This window comes from Saccopteryx bilineata, chromosome 2 (assembly GCF_036850765.1).
Source record: "Saccopteryx bilineata isolate mSacBil1 chromosome 2, mSacBil1_pri_phased_curated, whole genome shotgun sequence".
NCBI classification, from domain to species: domain Eukaryota; kingdom Metazoa; phylum Chordata; class Mammalia; order Chiroptera; family Emballonuridae; genus Saccopteryx; species Saccopteryx bilineata.
The window spans coordinates 273,179,955-273,197,449 of record NC_089491.1 but is presented as its reverse complement, the minus strand read 5'-3'; the positions used below and the strand labels follow the sequence as shown (position 1 = coordinate 273,197,449).

The window sequence follows — 17,495 nt, the reverse complement described above, 5'->3', positions numbered from 1 at the left end:
CTTTCCTTTGGAAAAAAAAGATCACGGCATTTACTCACTGTCTCAGGGTCCTCGAGGGGTTCATCCAGCTCTGCATAAGTCACGATGGTGTACCCTTTGCAGACCCTCCACAACATTTTTTCAAACGCTTCAACTTTTCCTTGGTTAATTAGGCCAGATACAAATCTACGAAATAATATGGACAAGTTACAGTTCGTGGAAAGCAATGGATTCTTATCAAGTACATTAAAAGGATAATGCAGATTTTCTTTTCTGGCAACATGGGGAGATATGGAAAGCCCTCCAATTACCAAATATCTATAATGTTGGATGAAGTGTTTTTGAAACAACCTTTCAATGTATCACTGGGCCTAAAACTAGAGAAATTCTTGGAATCAAAGAAACAGGACCTTGTGGCCGCCCTGATGTATAATATTATACTGACCAGTATCCTGAGTTTCAATGCCAGCAGGGCAGATGGGTGCTGAGTGAGGAGAAAAAAACTGGTTCCCCCCAATTCCCCCCTCCAAAATCAGAACCCCACATACAAAGGGCTTCACCTTCAGTGAATGGGTAGATGAGAAAAAAACACTCCAGAGAAGCCTACAAGTACACTTATTTCAGTTCTGGTTCCAGAAAGAAGGGGGAAAGTCTTCCTCAAGAATATATAATCACAGGTTAGAATTTGCTCAAGCTTATGACTTGCATTCACATTAAAGGCATTGTGAAATATCCATGAGAAAATCAAACAAAAAAACCCCAAGCTGAGAAATTAATGTAAAACGATTCCAGGTTGGTAGGGGGTTCCCAGGTACCTCACCAAATGTAAAAACAAATTCTCTCTGGAGGAATACATCCTCAAACTACACAGTGAATTCCTACAGATAATGAATAAACAGAGGAACATATTGGTAAGTTCATAATAAAAAGCAATCACACTGGGAAACAAGTTACTATTGGTTCAAATAAACAGAAAGGACAGCAGAAAGAGACCCTTAAATAAGATCTTCACCAACGCAGTTTAGCCCTCAGGCTTCCAGCAAACAAAACAGGACTTGATGCTACAATGACCAATTATTTGGCCGTTACTGGAATAACACTGGTGTAGATGTTCCTCTTTCCCAACGCATTGTGTCAAAAGAAGAAATATGCCTCATACTGAGCTAAGAACTCAACACAGCTGCGTCACGCAGTTCAGCCAACACAGGGGCGCAGTGTTTCCTCACACAGAATTCACCTTCATCCCCTCCGTCACCGGCGTGCCAATGTGCCCATTCACCCGCTCTGCAGAGCATGCACATCTCCCTCGGACAAGAGGGGGGCAGGCAGCCCGACACCCTGTGCCGTCACCTACCCCAGTTTTGCTCCCAGCCTCTGCATGTAACTGTAGTCCAACAAGGAGTCACTGTCCAAGGACGGGGACTCTTCATAAGTGGGTTCAAACTAGAGAGATACAAAACCAAGTGTGTCTGGTTAACAGGGATCTCGCGGGCCATTTCCCCCAACAACAGCTTGGGGCACATCGCTGACTGAGCAGGTCTGATGCTGAGACCCCCAGAGAACTCAGACATGTGACTCGGCTCTGACCAACAAGTGGGATCATTCCCCACCCCTTCTCTGTGAGCTACTTGAAGACAGTCACACAAAAGTAGAGTAGTGATTTCTGTCAAACCCTTCATCCAAGGTAAAGTAATTTTTTGAAGTGAAACTGAGCTCAGAAGGGACTTACTTCTCCCTCTGATGCTCAGGTGAGTGTAGAGATACTACACACTGTTCCTGATTCTTACAAATTAAAATTTTTTTACCTCCTTTATTCTTAGCAATTTGGAGATTAAAAACTAAATTTTAGAACTGAAAAACTATTCAATTTTTTTCTCATAATCATAAAAAGATTATTTTTCAGCTGCGAACTGAAGCATTTTACAAATCAGAAGTATTGTTACTGCCAAAACCGACCAACACAGGAAAGGTCTATGCTTTTTATCATGTCATGTCATCCAACTGAAAAACAAAGCTCAGACCAAACTATCTCAGGACCCTCAGCAGAGGACCACATTTCCTCGCAGGGCCGTCCGCACCTCCACGTTCCGTCTGACAAAGGTCTTCGTCACTCTCAGCATGTGAGTGTACTCAATCAGCTCAAGCAAGTTCTTCCGCAGTTTCTCCTTGTTCTTGGTGACTTCTCTCAGCTCCACTTCAAGCTTCTGCAGCTGCTCCTAAAACAGAACAGGAGAGCCTTGGGACCTCACCTCAGTTCCGAGGATCTCTCTGCAACAGGACACCAGCCCCTGCGGCCTCTTAGAGAGCCTGATGTGTGTGGCAGGGACAGAGAGACAGGCAACGGCTTGTGAAGGCCACCGCTTACTGTCTCCTGCTAACTCGGGCCCTCCCGGCGGGGTGCTACAATGGTTCTAAGCCCCCCCGGCTGCGCTCATGCCCTAAGTGCCCACCATTTCTCTGGCTTTCGGGTCTGCTCATCCACTAACACACATCACAGTCTTCCTCCTTCAGGACTACATTTCCTTTTTATTTGCAACACAGAAAAAATGTTTAGAAAATCTCTTCTAAATACATATATGTATTCATGCCTCTAGCTTAAGACTGTCTATACAGTTGCACTTATAATGAATTGGATGTAAAAATTCTCCTTAAAAAATCTGTTACATACAATGCTTAAGTATGAAAACAACAGAAGCAGAAATCTGTGAAACAAACAACTGGCTCAATGAAAACTTGTATTTGAACAAATCCCCTGACACACTATATTCACACTGTACTCTGCCTTATAAAACAATAAACAGTCAGTAATCACTGTGTCATCATAGCCCAACCCTTCACACAGGCCAAACCAGATGACTGCCTTCTACTCATCTGATTGGATAATTCTTGCTAGAGTCCACTCATATACCCAGTGTTCAATGACTTCCTCCCAGGTAAACAAGGCAGCCAGCAATGGAATGGTCCTAGTTAAACAACAGTAATCATTCTACAGGAGCTACAGGCAGCTCTCAGCTATTTCCCGGTGTGAAAAACAAAAACAGTCGGATGCTTAGACTGAAACCTCCGGGGCAGGGCGCAAACATCCAGAGAATGCTGTGCCCCCAACACCTGCAACACTGAACCCGGGGAGAAGGAGTTCTGCGGGCTGTCCAAATGGAACCTATCACCTTCACACCAGCGTCTGAAAACTGGGGCGGGAGGGGGGACTCAGGGACCCTAGGAAGAGCGCAAGGGCACAGGACCAAAGCCTCGCCATGGGTAGTAGGAGAGGCAAGTGGAACCAGGCCAAGCGTGGGACAACCTCTCAGAAACACTATGGGACAGAGAACCAGGCCTTGTGCGCTGTTTCTCATGAGCCTCTGTTCAACATCACACAGCACATTTTAAAGAAAACTGGATTATATGTAAAATGTATCACTGAGAGCTAACCATCACATTCCACAGTTTTAAAACAGGCAGGAGAGCAGGAGAGCCACATCGAGAGAGTCAGTTCGCAGGGCCTGAGACGGGACAGAAAACGGAGTCTTTGGAAGCAACTTACCTGCATTTCTAGAACTTGTTTGAGAGGCGGTGCAGGAGGACTGGTCTCTCCCTCAGGAAGGGGGATGTCAGCTCTGTTAATTTCCTGCACCAGATATGCTGAGGAAATAAAAGTTAAACAAATCAGAGTCAAGAAAACCCTGAGGCTCTTCTGTCAGAACGTTTTCCATCCCAACCTTTCTGAGGTCATCTAAAAACTAACATCTAAATGCACCAAAACTTCTACTTGCTCCAATGGACTTAGAGTTCGCCCGCTGCAACCCTCTCTCCAAAGATGACCCTACCATCTAGACAGAGCATCACAGTGACGACATGAACAAGAGCCTGGGGGAACGCTTCCGAAATTCCCCACTCTCCAGTTGGAGAACTCCGGGGGACAGCTGTCTCTGCACGCAGATGCAGCAGCAGGTCAAGGACACACTCGGAACTGCAGGAATGACCCAGCAACAGAGCTACAGTTGTCCCCGCTACAACCGCACAGAAACTTCATTTCTTTAACATGACCTTTCCCATTTCTGTCTACCCACCCTTTCTTCATCACGAAGCACACAGGATGTCAGACTGTGCTCGGCATCAAACTGCCTTACAGGCAAAGCTTCTGGTGGGCTGACCACAGAGACAGAGCTTCAGTCAAAGGAAATACAGGGGACAGTGAGGACCCGGCTGGTGTTAGCTCTGGATCCAGGACGGTGGCTGACTGCACCAACCACACCCTGGGGAAAGCAGCAGCCCGACTCCATGGCTGACACAGGACCAGATGCAGTGGCCCGCTACCCCATAACCTGGTGCCAACCAGTCAGTAGAGACCGCCACCCTGAGCACAGCCCTAGCTCCCCTAGGCCCTGCAGAGCCCACTCCTGGAAGCCACCGAGGAGCCAGGTCTTAGCAAACTAGCTCATCTGCGCCTCTGGATTTGGTGCCACTTCCTTAAATAAACCTTTATTTTCTTACTTATGTTTTATTTTGAAAGAGGCAGGGGGAGAGAGAGAGAGAGAGAGAGAGAGAGAGAGAGAGAGAGAGAGAGACAGGAACATCAAGCTGCTGCTGTGTGTGTCCTGACCGGGGAATCGAACTGGCAACCTCTGTGCTCCGGGACTGCTCCAATCAGCCAAGCTGTCTGGCTCCAGGGCTTTGTTTTTATTGATTTTTTTTTTTAGAGAGACAGAGAGAGGAAAGGAGATGGGGTGAGGAGGGAAGAGAAGCAGTCACTTGTTGTTCCACTCAGTCGTGCATTCCCTGGTTGCTTCCAGTATGAGCCCTGACCAGGGATCAAACCTGCAACCTTGTCATTTCAGGACGACACTCTTAACTGACTGAGCTAACTGGCCAGGGCCAACCTTTACTTTCTGGGTGGCACACTCTTGCTCGTGTCTGATGGGGCATTGCTGCGCATAGGGGAACGAACCCCCACCTCAGGTCAGTCTCACCGCCAGGGACAGCATGAGTGGTTGGCACATTCAGGAAACCGCAGCCTCTCGCCCCTGGGAGATGCAGGCAGAAGCCAGGCTCTCCTGCCCGTGCCTTGGTGGCCGTGAAGCTGAGAGCAGTGCGCACAGCCTCCCCTCCTGCACCGGAAAACAGGACTCACGAAACCAGGAGGGAACCAGCCAAGAGGAATTTCTTTGGTTTACCTTTCCAATTCCATGAAATGTCCTTTTCCTTAAGATTAAAGTCACGATACCTAGTAAAGTCATTACCAGATATAATATTTTGAAGAAGTGTCCCGCTGTTTATTTTATTAAAAAGAAAGATATTCTGGTTTCTCCTTTGCTTTAAAAAAAAAAAGAAAGAAAGAAAAGTGAGGATGTCTTATCAATGAGAGAGCAAAGGAAGCACAGCGTGGTTAAGAGGTTTCTGGAAATGGAAGTGAATCATTTGAACCTATTTATACCTAAATTTGGATTTTTATTAATTTTTTTTTTTTACAAGAGAGAGAGACAGAGATAGACAGGAAAGGAGAAAGATGAGAAGCATCAACCCATAGTTACAGCAATTTAGTTGTTCATTGATTGCTCATCCGTTTCTTGACTAGAGGGCTCCAGCCAAATCAGTGACACCTTGCTCAAGCCAGTGACCTTGGGCTTCAAGCCAGCAACCTTTGGGCTAAAGCCATAGACCATGGGGTCGTGTCAATGACACGACCCCACACTCAAGCCAGCAACCCCACGCTCAAGCTGGTAAGCCTATGCTCAAACTGGATAAGGCCACACACTCAAGCTGGTTCTAAACCTCGGGGTTTAAACTGGGACATCAGCATCCCAGGTCAATGCTCTACTCCTGTGCCACCACTATTCAGGCAAGTCTGGATTCTTTTTGAAACAGTTTACGCTACACGAAGTCCTGGGCATATCTAATGTGTTAGCACTCTTGCCCTGCCTTTAAAAACCTCATTCCAAATATACAACCTGTTTAATGACTCACATATGTTGCAAAGCCAAGAATATGGTATCATTCTTTTGCAGAGATTTTCAAACAGTGTACTGCAAGAAGTTTTTAAAATGTGCAATACCTATTTAGTCAGAAACACTGACCTCTTCTCCCTTAGACTGTCAAATTAGCCTAACCTGTGGTGGCACAGTAACTAAAGCATTGACCTGGAATGCTGAGGTTGCCAGTTCAAATTCCTGGTCAAGGCACATACAGGAAGCAACTACTACAAGTAGATGCTTCCTGCTTCTTCCTCCTTCTTTCTCTCTCTCCCTCTTTCTCTCTGTCTCTGTCTCTCTCTCCTCCACTCTCCAAAAATCAATAAATAAATATCTAAAAAAAATGTTAAAAAAGATTGTTAAATTAATGACAACAGCCAACACAACAATAGCCATCTGGTGTGAATGAATCAAAATTATACCTTTTTTTTGGTTGGATCAGCAAAAAATACATATTTTGGTATGGTGCAGGATTTTAATAAGTAGTTTATATGTGCCATGAGATAAAAAAGGTTGAAAATCACTGTTCTGTTGTATACAATCCACAAATATAACTAGGACCTCAAATATATGAAAAGGAACAGAATGCAGATGACTAAAAGATTGTGTGTCTATCTTAAAATTCCCCAACTAATAACCAGAAAACCCACACTAATAATTAGCTGTTAGAACTAAAAGTCACATCTGCCCCTAACACTCTCATCCCCACGTTCTTCTGCGCATCCTTCTAAAAACACCTTTTAGACTTCAGTCCATCGTTGGAGATCATTTCCCCTTATTTCAGCCAGAAGTCCAAGGCTGGTGATGATAATGACTGTTTCAGACTAAGATGTTACAGAGTCTACAGATAAACGAAGAGCCTTGAGCTCCCCGGTGTCAGTGGTTAACATGACTCTATAGCACCTCTGCGGAGGAAGCCCTGAGAAAAAGGAAGTTATCATCAACCAATCTACCCGCCACTTCCGCCTCCCTTTGTTCACTGCTACAATTAACACATAATACAATCCTTTTAAATTATAATAAACTACAAGGGATGGGTTAAGTGAAGTATGGCACATTAATACAATAAATAGTATGCAGCCATCAAAAATGATGATAGAGGCCCTGGCCGGCTGGCTCAATGGTAGAGCGTTGGCCTGGTGTGCAGGAGTCCCGGGTTCGATTCCTGGCCAGGGCACACAGGAGAAGCGCCCATCTGCTTCTCCACCCCTCCCCCTCTCCTTCCTCTCTGTCTCTCTCTTCCCCTCCCGCAGCCAAGGCTCCACTGGAGCAAAGTTTGCCTGGGCGCTGAGGATGGCTCTGTGGCCTCTGCCTCGGGCGCTGGAGTGGCTCTGATTGTGGCAGAGCGGCGCCCCAAGATGGGCAGAGCATTGCCCCCCGGTGGGCATGCCGAGTGGATCCCGGTCAGGCACATGCGGGAGTCTGTCTGGCTGCCTCCCCATTTCCAGCTTCAGAAAAATATAAATAAATAAATAAATAAATAAATAAATAAATAGAAATGATAATAGGTTGGCCCTAGACACTTAGCTCACTCAGTTATAGCGCAGAGCATAGTCCCGAAACACCAAGGTTGAGGGTTTGATTCCTGGTCAGGGCATACATAGGAAGCACCCAGTGAATGTACAACTAAGTAGAATAAAATAAATGCTTTTCCTTCTCTCTCCCTCTCCCCCTCCCCTTCCTCTGTCTCTCTAAAATCAGTCAATAGGCCCTGACCGGTTGGCTCAGTGGTAGAGTGTCAGCCTCGCATGCAGGAGTCCAGGGTTCGATTCCCGGCCAGGGCACACAGGAGAAGCGCCCATCTGCTTCTCCACCCCTCCCCTTCTCCTTCCTCTCTCTCTCTCTCTTCCCCTCCCGCACCTGAGGCTCCATTGGAGCAAAGATGGCCCAGGTGCTGAGGATGGCTCTGTGGCCTCTGCCTCAGGCACTAGGATGGCTCTGGATGCCCCAGTCAAAAAATTTTATCAGGCCCTGGCCGGTTGGCTCAGCGGTAGAGCATCAGCCTGGCGTGCGGGGAACCCGGGTTCGATTCCCAGCCAGGGCACATAGGAGAAGTGCCCATTTGCTTCTCCACCCCCCCCCTCCTTCCTCTCTGTCTCTCTCTTCCCCTCCCGCAGCCAAGGCTCCATTGGAGCAAAGATGCCCCAGGCGCTGGGGATGGCTCCTTAGCCTCTGCCCCAGGCGCTAGAGTGGCTCTGGTTGAGGCAGAGCGACGCCCCTGAGGGGCAGAGCATCACCCCCTGGTGGGCAGAGCGTTGCCCCTGGAGGGCGTGCCGGGTGGATCCCGGTCAGGCGCATGCGGGAGTCTGTCTGACTGTCTCTCCCCGTTTCCAGCTTCAGAAAAATACAAAAAAAAAAGAAAAAAAAGAAAAAAAAATTTTATCAGTCAAAAATAAAATCAGTCAAAAAATTTTAGGCCCTGGCCGGTTGGCTCAGCAGTAGAGTATCGGCCTGGCGTGCGGGGGACCCGGGTTCGATTCCCGGCCAGGGCACATAGGAGAAGCGCCCATTTGCTTCTCCACCCCCCACCCCCTCCTTCCTCTCTGTCTCTCTCTTCCCCTCCCGCAGCCAAGGCTCCATTGGAGCAAAGATGGCCCAGGCGCTAGGGATGGCTCCTTGGCCTCTGCCCCAGGCGCTAGAGTGGCTCTGGTCATGGCAAAGCGACGCCCCGGAGGGGCAGAGCATCGCCTCCTGGTGGGCAGAGCGTCACCCCTGGTGGGCGTGCCGGGTGGATCCCTGTCGGGCGCATGCGGGAGTCTGTCTGACTGTCTCTCCCTGTTGCCAGCTTCAGAAAAAAATAAAAATAAAAAAAATTAAAAAAAAAATTTTTTTTAATAAAAACGATGATGGTTTAATCTGTTAACTGACATGAAAGATGTTACAGTGAGTACTATTAAATGAGAAACAAAGCCGGTAACAAAATGACCGTTATGTCTGCAAATCCTTACTATTATAGAGGAATAGTAAAAAGCATGGAAAAGTAATATAAACCGCCTGACCAGGCATTGTGGATAAAGCTTCGGACTGGGATGCGGAGGACCCAGGTTCAAGACTCCGAGGTCGCCAGCTTTAGCACGGGCTCATCTGGTTTGAGCAAAGCTCACCAGCTTGAGCCCAAGGTCACTGGCTCGAGCAAGGGGTTACTTGGTCTAGTGAAGGCCCATGGTCAAAGCACATATGAGAAAGCAATCAATGAACAACTAAGGTGTCGCAACAAAAAACTGATGATTGATGCTTCTCATCTCTCTCCATTCCTATCTGTCTGTCCCTATCTATCCCTCTCTCTGACTCTCTCACTGTCCCTGTTAAAAAAAAAAAAGTAATATAAACCTATGTATATAACAGTGATTACCTCTGAATAGTGAGAACATAGGCAATTCCTTTTTTCCTTTCTGTTAATCTATATTTTCTAACGTGACTAGGGTTCTGCTTATATAAAAATGATTTTTAGCCCTGGCCGGTTGGCTCAGCGGTAGAGCGTCGGCCTAGCGTGCGGAGGACCCGGGTTCGATTCCCGGCCAGGGCACACAGGAGAAGCGCCCATTTGCTTCTCCACCCCTCCGCCGCGCTTTCCTCTCTGTCTCTCTCGTCCCCTCCCGCAGCCAAGGCTCCATAGGAGCAAAGATGGCCCGGGCGCTGGGGATGGCTCTGTGGCCTCTGCCCCAGGCGCTAGAGTGGCTCTGGTCGCAACATGGCGACGCCCAGGATGGGCAGAGCATCGCCCCCTGGTGGGCAGAGCTTCGCCCCTGGTGGGCATGCCGGGTGGATCCCGGTCGGGCGCATGCGGGAGTCTGTCTGACTGTCTCTCCCTATTTCCAGCTTCAGAAAAATGAAAAGAAAAAAAAAAAAAGATTTTTTTAGGTTATTAAAATAAACTTACCCAATATTCGCTCCAGCTCTTCACACCTCTTCACCTCACCAACAAATTTTCTTTGGAAAGAACTTATATTCTGGTTGAGCTGAGGAAAGAATAAAACATTTTCTTTGAATATTCTAAAATTTCAAAATGAAAGTGATTTGGCAACTGTTAACCAAAAACACCTAAAAAATAAATAAACACCTGTTGGCCCAGAAATATCTCATGGACAAACTTAACCTAAGGAAAAAAACTATGGATGCATGGATGCAGAAAAGATTTATCTAGAAAAAAATCAATCTCAGGAATAGCAAAAAAATTATTAACAACAGAAAATTGATTAAAGAAGTTACAGTCTGTACCCAAACCATGGAATACTACTCAACAGTAGAGTAGTATACTCTACTGTAGGAATACTACTACAGGAGCAAGCTGACACATTCAACCTCATGGGAGACTCTCAGAAATGTAGCGTGAGTGACAGAAGACACAACAGGGCACAAATGGTGTGACTCCATTTCTACAGAATGTCCAGAACAGGCAACCTAGAGGCAGAGAGCAGACTGGTGGTGGGCTGGGGCTGGGGCAGCTGTGGGAGCCACTGTAAAGGAACGCACAGACCTTCCTGGGGTGACGTCACGTCTAACACGGGCCTGCAGCGGTGTATGCGTGACTCAGTCAACTTTCTAAAAATCAATTGTGCACTTGAAGTGAGTGAATTTTATTAATATACATCAATAAAGCTATATAAAAATTATGATTTAGGCACGTAATTTACTATACACGTATTAAAAGGTATGCATGTTTCAAGTGACTACGATATTGATTATATTATGAGATTCTTTAAAATTTTTTACATATGGTAATGATATTGTGGTTATGATTTTTTTTAAATCTGGTGTTTTTTAAAGATTTTATTTATTCATTTTAGAGAGGAGAGAGAAAGAGAAGGGGGGAGGAGCAGGAAACATCAACTTCCATATGTGCCTTGACCAGGGAAGTCAGGGTTTCGAACCAGCAAACTCAGTGTTCCAGGTCAACGCTTTATCCACTGCGCCACCACAGTCAGGCTGTGGTTATGATTTTTAAGTGTCCTACCTTTTTGAGATACTTACTGAAATATTTATAAACGAAATTATACACCAGCAATTTGCTTCGTAATGTTCTTGGGGTCAGGGGTTAGAATGGAATGAGTGGCCAGAGTTTGTTCACTATTCCCACAATTTTTTTTTTTTTGTATTTTTCTGAGGTTGGAAACGGGCAGGCAGTCAGACTCCCGCATGTGTCCGACCGGGATCCACCTGGCATGCCCACCAGGGGGCGATGCTCTGCCCATCTGGGGTGTCACTCTGCCACAATCAGAGCCATTCTAGCGCCTGAGGCAGAGGCCACAAAGCCATCCTCAGCGCCAGGGCAAACTTTGCTCCAGTGGAGCCTTGGCTGCGGGAGGGGAAGAGAGACAGAGAGGAAGGAGAGGGGGAGGGGTGGAGAAGCTAATGGGCGCTTCTCCTGTGTGCCCTGGCCGGGAATCGAACCCGGGACTTTTGCACACCAGGCCGACGCTCTACCACTGAGCCAACCGGCCAGGGCCAATTTTTTTTTTTTTTAAACGAGATGTGGGGGAGAGAATAGACAGGGGCAGACAGGAAGGGAGAGAAATGAAAAGCATCAACTCATAGTTGTGGCACTTTAGTTGTTTATTCATTGCTTCTATACATGCTTTGGTGGGCGGGGGGGTTTCTAGGTGAACCAGAGACCTTGGGCTCAAGCAGGCAATTATGGGGCCATGCCTGTGATCCCACTTCCAGGTTGGCAACCCCACGCTCAAGTTGGATGAGCCTGTGCTCAAGCCAGCAACCTTGGGGTTTCAAACCTGGGACCTCAGTGCCCCAGGTCAACACTCTATCCACTGTACCACCACCTGGTTAGGCCCATATATTCTTCCCTCAACTTAGACTCTAATATAAAGTTTAAAACAGTAAAAAAAAATGTAAAAGAATATTTAATAAAATCAGGAAATTATTCATGATTTGTGTGTAAAAAAGATTAAAGATATTTTCAGTGTGACTCCAATTATATAAATATATATATATACATTTAAAGACAGTATTAAGCCTGACCAGGTGGCACAGTGGATAGAGCGTCAGACTGGGATGCGGAGGACCCAGGTTCGAGACCCCGAGGTCTCCAGATTGAGCGTGGGCACATCTGATGTGAGCAAAAAGCTCACCAGCTTGGACCCAAGGTCACTGACTTGAGCAAGGGGTTACTCAGTCTGCTGAAGGCCCAAGGTCAAGGCACATATAAGAAAGCAATCAATGAACAACTAAGGTGTCGCAACAAAAAACTGATGATTGATGCTTCTCATCTCTCTCCATTCCTGTCTGTCTGTCCCTATCTATCCCTCTCTCTGACTCTCGCTCTGTCTCTGTAAAAAAAAAAAAAAAAAGAATGGATTGGTGTTCCTGTCTCTCTCTCTCTCCCTTCCTCTCTGGTTAAAATAAATAAATAAAAATAAAAATAGCCTGACCAGGCAGTGGCGCAGTGGATAGAGCGTCGGACTGGGATGCCGAGGACCCAGGTTCGAGATCCCGAAGTCGTCGGCTTGAGTGCGGGCTCATCTGGTTTGAGCAAAAAGCTCACCAACTTGGACCCAAGGTCGCTGGTTCGAGCAAGGGGTTACTCAGTCTGCTGGAGGCCCTCGGTCAAGGCACATATGAGAAAGCAATCAATGAACAACTAAGGTGTCGCAATGCACAACGAAAAACTAATGATTGATGCTTCTCATTTCTCTGTTCCTGTCTGTCTGTCCCTGTCTATCCCTCTCTTGGACTCTCTCTCTGTCTCTGTTAAAAATAAATAAATAAATAAATAAATAAATAAAATAAAAATAATTTTAAAAATAAGTAAATATAGTATTAAAATAATATTTGACCAATATTAACCAAAAGTTAAAATTTTTTTTGTGACAGAGTCAGAGAGAGGTACACACAGGGACAGACAGGAAGGGAGAGATGAGAAACATCAATTCTTTGTTGCAGCTCCTTAGTTGTTCATTGATTGCTCTCTCATATGCGCCTTGACCAGGGGGCAACAGCAGACCAAGTGATCCCTTGTTCAAGCCAGCGACCTTGGGTCCAAGCTGGTGAGCTTTGCTCAAACCAAATGAGCCCGCGCTCAAGCTGGCGACCTCAGGGTCTCGAACCTGGGTCCTCCACATCCCAGTCTGACGCTCTATCCACTACGCCACCGCCTGGTCAGGCAAAATACTTATTTTTAAATATCGGAATCATAGACGTTATTATCTTATTCTTATATTTTCCAAGTTTCCCACAATATACTTTTTTCCCTCATGTACTACTTTTATAATCAGAAAATTACAGTAATCGTCATATTGAAAGGCATTTAGGCCTGACCTGTGGTGGTGCAGTGGATAAAGCGTCGATCTGGAATGCTGAGGTTGCCTGTTCGAAACCCTGGGCTTGCCTTGTCAAGGAACATATGAGAAGCAACTACTATCAGTTGATGCTTCTTGCTTTCCCACCCCTCTTTCTTTCTCTCTCTAAAAATCAATAAAGAAAAAAAAACTTAAAAGAAAGGCATTTAGGGCAAGAATTCTTCACTCATCCAGCATCTATCTGTAGTGGGCACTCTCAAAGAACATAATTATAACTCTGGCTAGGTAGCTCAGTTGGGTTGTGGGTTTGATCCCCAGGCAGGACACATACAAGAATCAACCAATGAATGCATAAATAAATGGAACAACAAATCAATGTTTCTCTCTCTTCCTTCTTCTCTCTCTCTAAAATCAATTAATAAAGTTTTAAAATAATTAGACAACAGCTTGGCATGAAACCACTCAAATAACATGCGAGTGTCTCCCCCAAAGTTTTGGTTCTTACTCAGTGTTATAAACTATTTTTCTAAAGAAGTGACCAGAAGAAAGATTAAAAAATTCTAATTTCACTTGTCTGTCATATTTGCATTCATTTCTGAACTCACACTTTTCTAAAGTAACCACTTTCAAGTTCCTAATGATTTAGACACAATCTATTTCTACAGAACTAAGAACATGAAAAGGAAGCCAGGCATCAAAATCTGTCTGCAAATGACACTACTTCTCAGTTTCATCTTTTTTCCCCTTTCAATATTCAACACTAATAACCCTACTTGGACACTGTGGTTCTACAAATAGAATCTTTATGAAAAGGCAAATTTCTGTGGCAACACAAATATGATCAGGTTTGACAGCCACCATCATCACCATCTTATGTGTGTTAGCTGCCCCCCACACCCACACCCACATACATGGTTTCTGTTACAAACTTTTATTTCTCCTTTCTTTTTAGGGAGGCAACATCACCCTAATTCCAAGCCAGTGATACAAAGTACATTTACATGTAGAGTCATTCAAACACTAACATCTAAGCTAGCAGTGCCAGCAGAGGAAGCCTGGCGCTGTTTTTACTCATGTCCACACCAGCGACCTTCCCATACCAGCAGCTAAGAGACTACAGGTGAAAACTGTTCGCAGACTGCATGCAGACTGTTACAAAGGGAGACGATCTCGCCCTTCTCTGAGTCCTACCGTTAGTTAAATAAACCTTCCTTCCCAGGTCTTCTCATTGGCTATCACTACAGAAACCCTTGACCTGCCTCCTTTTCCTTAGAAGAAACTATTTAAAGGGGAAAATTATTCAGTCTATGCAAGCCAGAAAAGACTGAGGTCAGTGATCCCATCCGGTGAACGCAAAGTCAGTAAGAAACCCCATAAAAGAGAGGAAGAATGTCAAACGTGGTGGAACTTTCTGCACTAGCATGCACACTGCTTGAGAGTCGACAGGAAGACAGACACACAGACACACACCCTCCCCCAAGCTCTGGAAACATAGTAACAACACACAAAGAAGAGTTCATTTTAGCATTTTAGCTTTATTTTCCTTCTAGAAAAGAAATGGACCACATTTTCTATTTCTTTCACTGCTTTCCAGTTGAAAAGGATCCCCAGTACACTCTGTCTGCTACCTAATGTAATGGCCCTCAGTGAAACTCAAATCTTTGTGGTGATTAGGGCATTTGTTCAAACCTCTTGAGACTTAAACTTGATAAGTCTCCTGGCTCCAGTCCTGACAAGATGGAACAAATCTATTCGCTGTAAAGGAGGAAGGAGCCTGTTTCTATCGCGACTGTTTCCTGAATCTTTTAAGATGCTGCTCACAGCTCGGCACAGCACCTGCCAGGTACCTGGGTATCAGGAGCTCAAGCCACAGTGGCGCCAGGAAGCAGGAAGAGAGCTGGGCCTGCCCTGCAGCCTCACCGATCACCTGTCACTCAGGGTGTTCTCCTGGCTTTACAATTGCCTTATGGAGCTAATCCAAGGATCACTGACATCACAGCCCAGGTAGTAGTGTTCCTTTTCTGAAATGAAGGACCCCTCAGGAAGATAAAGGGAAACAACCTGGGGATGAAAGCCATGGCCCAGAAAATAAAATTTCTACCTAAGTGACTTCCAGTTCAGGCATAAGTGTTAGGTCCTGCTTAATAATCTCCCTCCCTCGCCCTTCATAGCACCTATTATGCTTCACAATCAGGGTGCTTATCTGTCTCCTCCCAGGCTGTGAGCAACAAGAACACAGGAACCTTGTCCTCCTTGCTTGCCACTGGGTCCCCAGCACCAAAAACAGAGCAGGCACTCAGTAAAAGCTTGTTGGTTCATTCAACAAATGCCTATTAGTGCCCACAAACGCCAGGGGCTGTTCCAAGTCTTCGGGAATCAGGAGTGAACAGCCCTGGCAAAGTCCTTAGGGGGTTAACAGTCCATGGTGGAGACAAAGAATAAACAAGTAAACAGATACAGAAACAAGTACTTATTGTTACTCGTCTGGGAGACTGGCTTCCCCTCCGCAAAACCTGAAACGCCCCACACCCTACCAGGCAATGGTACACCGTTCTACATCAGTGAACAAAACCGACACAAACCCCTTCCCCAGAGGAGCTTATCCCACGCTCACTGCCAATTCAGGCTCTGGGCTCACCTGGCACCCGGTTCCCCCATAGCTTCCCAGGGCCGGCTCCTTCCCATCTGGTGTCACCTCCTCTGAGAAGCCTACCTTGACCACCGCCTGCCAAGCCACCTTCACATCGCCCCATTTTATTTTCTTTACAGCAAACCTTTTCTTGCTTAAGTGTTTATTTGTCCAACCTCTGTCCCCCACCGCCCCATGAAGTTCAAAAAGGACTCGGAGAGGCCTTGATCAAATGTGTCCCCCCGCTTAGCCCAGTGCCTGGCACAGGAGCACCCGGTGGCAAGACCCGAAATGGATGAAGACCTCGCTCCGCGTCCCTGACCAGCCCGGAACCCCAGCCTCAGCTGCCCGTCCGGGACATGGGGGCCGCGGTGCGATCTGGCCCAGGCGCCGGCGGAAAGAAGGCCCGTGGCTCCCGGGCGACACTCACGTCTCGGAACTGGACTAGGCCCTTCTCGCCCAGGGCGCTCAGGCACTCGTAGGCCGTGCCCGACTGCAGGAAGAGCTGCGCCAGGCACATGCTCTCGCTCCGGAACAGGGACCCCATGGCGGGCCGGCGCGCGCCCCGCTGGGGCCCACGGGTGGCGACGGCGGCTCCGGGCAGCGCGGGCCCGCGCGGTCAGCCGGGGCGGCCCGGGCCTCGGGCTCCTCCTGCGGCCTGGCCGCGGCCCCGCACCATGGGGCTCCGGGCAGCAGCGGCTACCCCCGGTCCTGCCACCACGGCCGCCGCTACAGCCGCCGCTACAGCCGCCGCTACAGCCGCCGCTACAGCCGCCGCTACAGCCGCCGCTACAGCCGCGCCAGGCCCCGCCCCCAGCGACCGCCGGTTCCGGTTCCGCCCCCCACCCCCACCCCGCGGCCGACCAACGGCGCCCGGAGTTGCGACCCGCCACGGCGGCGGCGGCGGCCGAGGGGCCAACCAGCGCAAACCCGACGGAGCACTGCTGGGCTCCCGACGATCCGCCAGACCCAGGCGGCTGTGTAGAGGTTTTTAAGATGAGTTTATTAAGTGTACGTGCCGTCCAGTTCACCCGACTAGAGTACACAATTCTGTGGTTTTTAGTAAAGTTACACAGTTGCAGAGCCTTCATTACATCCCTTTTAGAGCAATTCCATCAACCTCCAACCTCCAGCACAGCTCTGCAGGCGCTCCCTTCCCAGCTGCAGCTCCCTGCAACCACCAATTTTATCTCCATAGATCTGCCTATTCGGGACATTTTTCATGTCAACGGTGTCACACCCGTGACATGTGCTGTGTGCGGCTGACACTCCCCCACCCCCACCCCCGTGCAGTACACAAAGCAGGGTCAGACCGGCACTGTAACGTCTCCATCGCTCCAATCTTCTGCGCACAATCCTCCACCCAGCAGACACATTGATCCCTTGACACTGGACCAAAACCTCATATAGCCTGCTTTAATTCCTCTGGCTTCTCTCACTGCACTCCGAAGAAAATCCAAACTCACCACAGCCAGCAAGACCCCACGGCATCTGGCTGCTGCCCACCCCCAAATCCTCGTCTCCAACTCCGGCCTCCTTTGCTGGACTCCAACTGTACCTGCCTTCTTGGCAGGTCGGTGCCCTCAACCTTGCTGACCTCCCCAACTCTGCCTAGAACACTTCTGCTGGGCCTTCTTAATGCTGGCTCCTTCAGGTCTCAGATCAAAT

The 17,495-nt window shown here is 47.6% G+C and overlaps 1 protein-coding gene and 1 non-coding gene across 4 annotated transcripts in view; one reads left to right on the top strand and one right to left on the bottom strand.

Annotated features, from left to right (window-relative positions):
- The window catches only part of ATP6V0A2 (ATPase H+ transporting V0 subunit a2), a 37,495-nt gene extending 20,922 nt beyond the window's left edge, over positions 1-16,573 (bottom strand). For all 3 annotated transcript variants that reach the window (XR_010729314.1, XM_066260759.1, XM_066260760.1), the window contains exons 1-6: positions 16,258-16,573; positions 9,826-9,904; positions 3,521-3,618; positions 2,058-2,195; positions 1,334-1,422; positions 39-165 (exon numbers count right to left, since the gene is read on the bottom strand). Coding sequence is in view for 2 of the 3 variants with exons in the window: in XM_066260759.1 (XP_066116856.1) it covers positions 39-165; positions 1,334-1,422; positions 2,058-2,195; positions 3,521-3,618; positions 9,826-9,904; positions 16,258-16,374 (648 nt within the window). In the remaining variant the exon portion in view is untranslated. The remainder of the gene's footprint in view (positions 1-38; positions 166-1,333; positions 1,423-2,057; positions 2,196-3,520; positions 3,619-9,825; positions 9,905-16,257) is intronic.
- TRNAA-CGC (transfer RNA alanine (anticodon CGC)) lies at positions 7,654-7,729 on the top strand. Its single transcript has one exon. It is a non-coding gene; the product is annotated as a tRNA-Ala (tRNA).
- Positions 16,574-17,495: the final 922 nt, after the last annotated feature.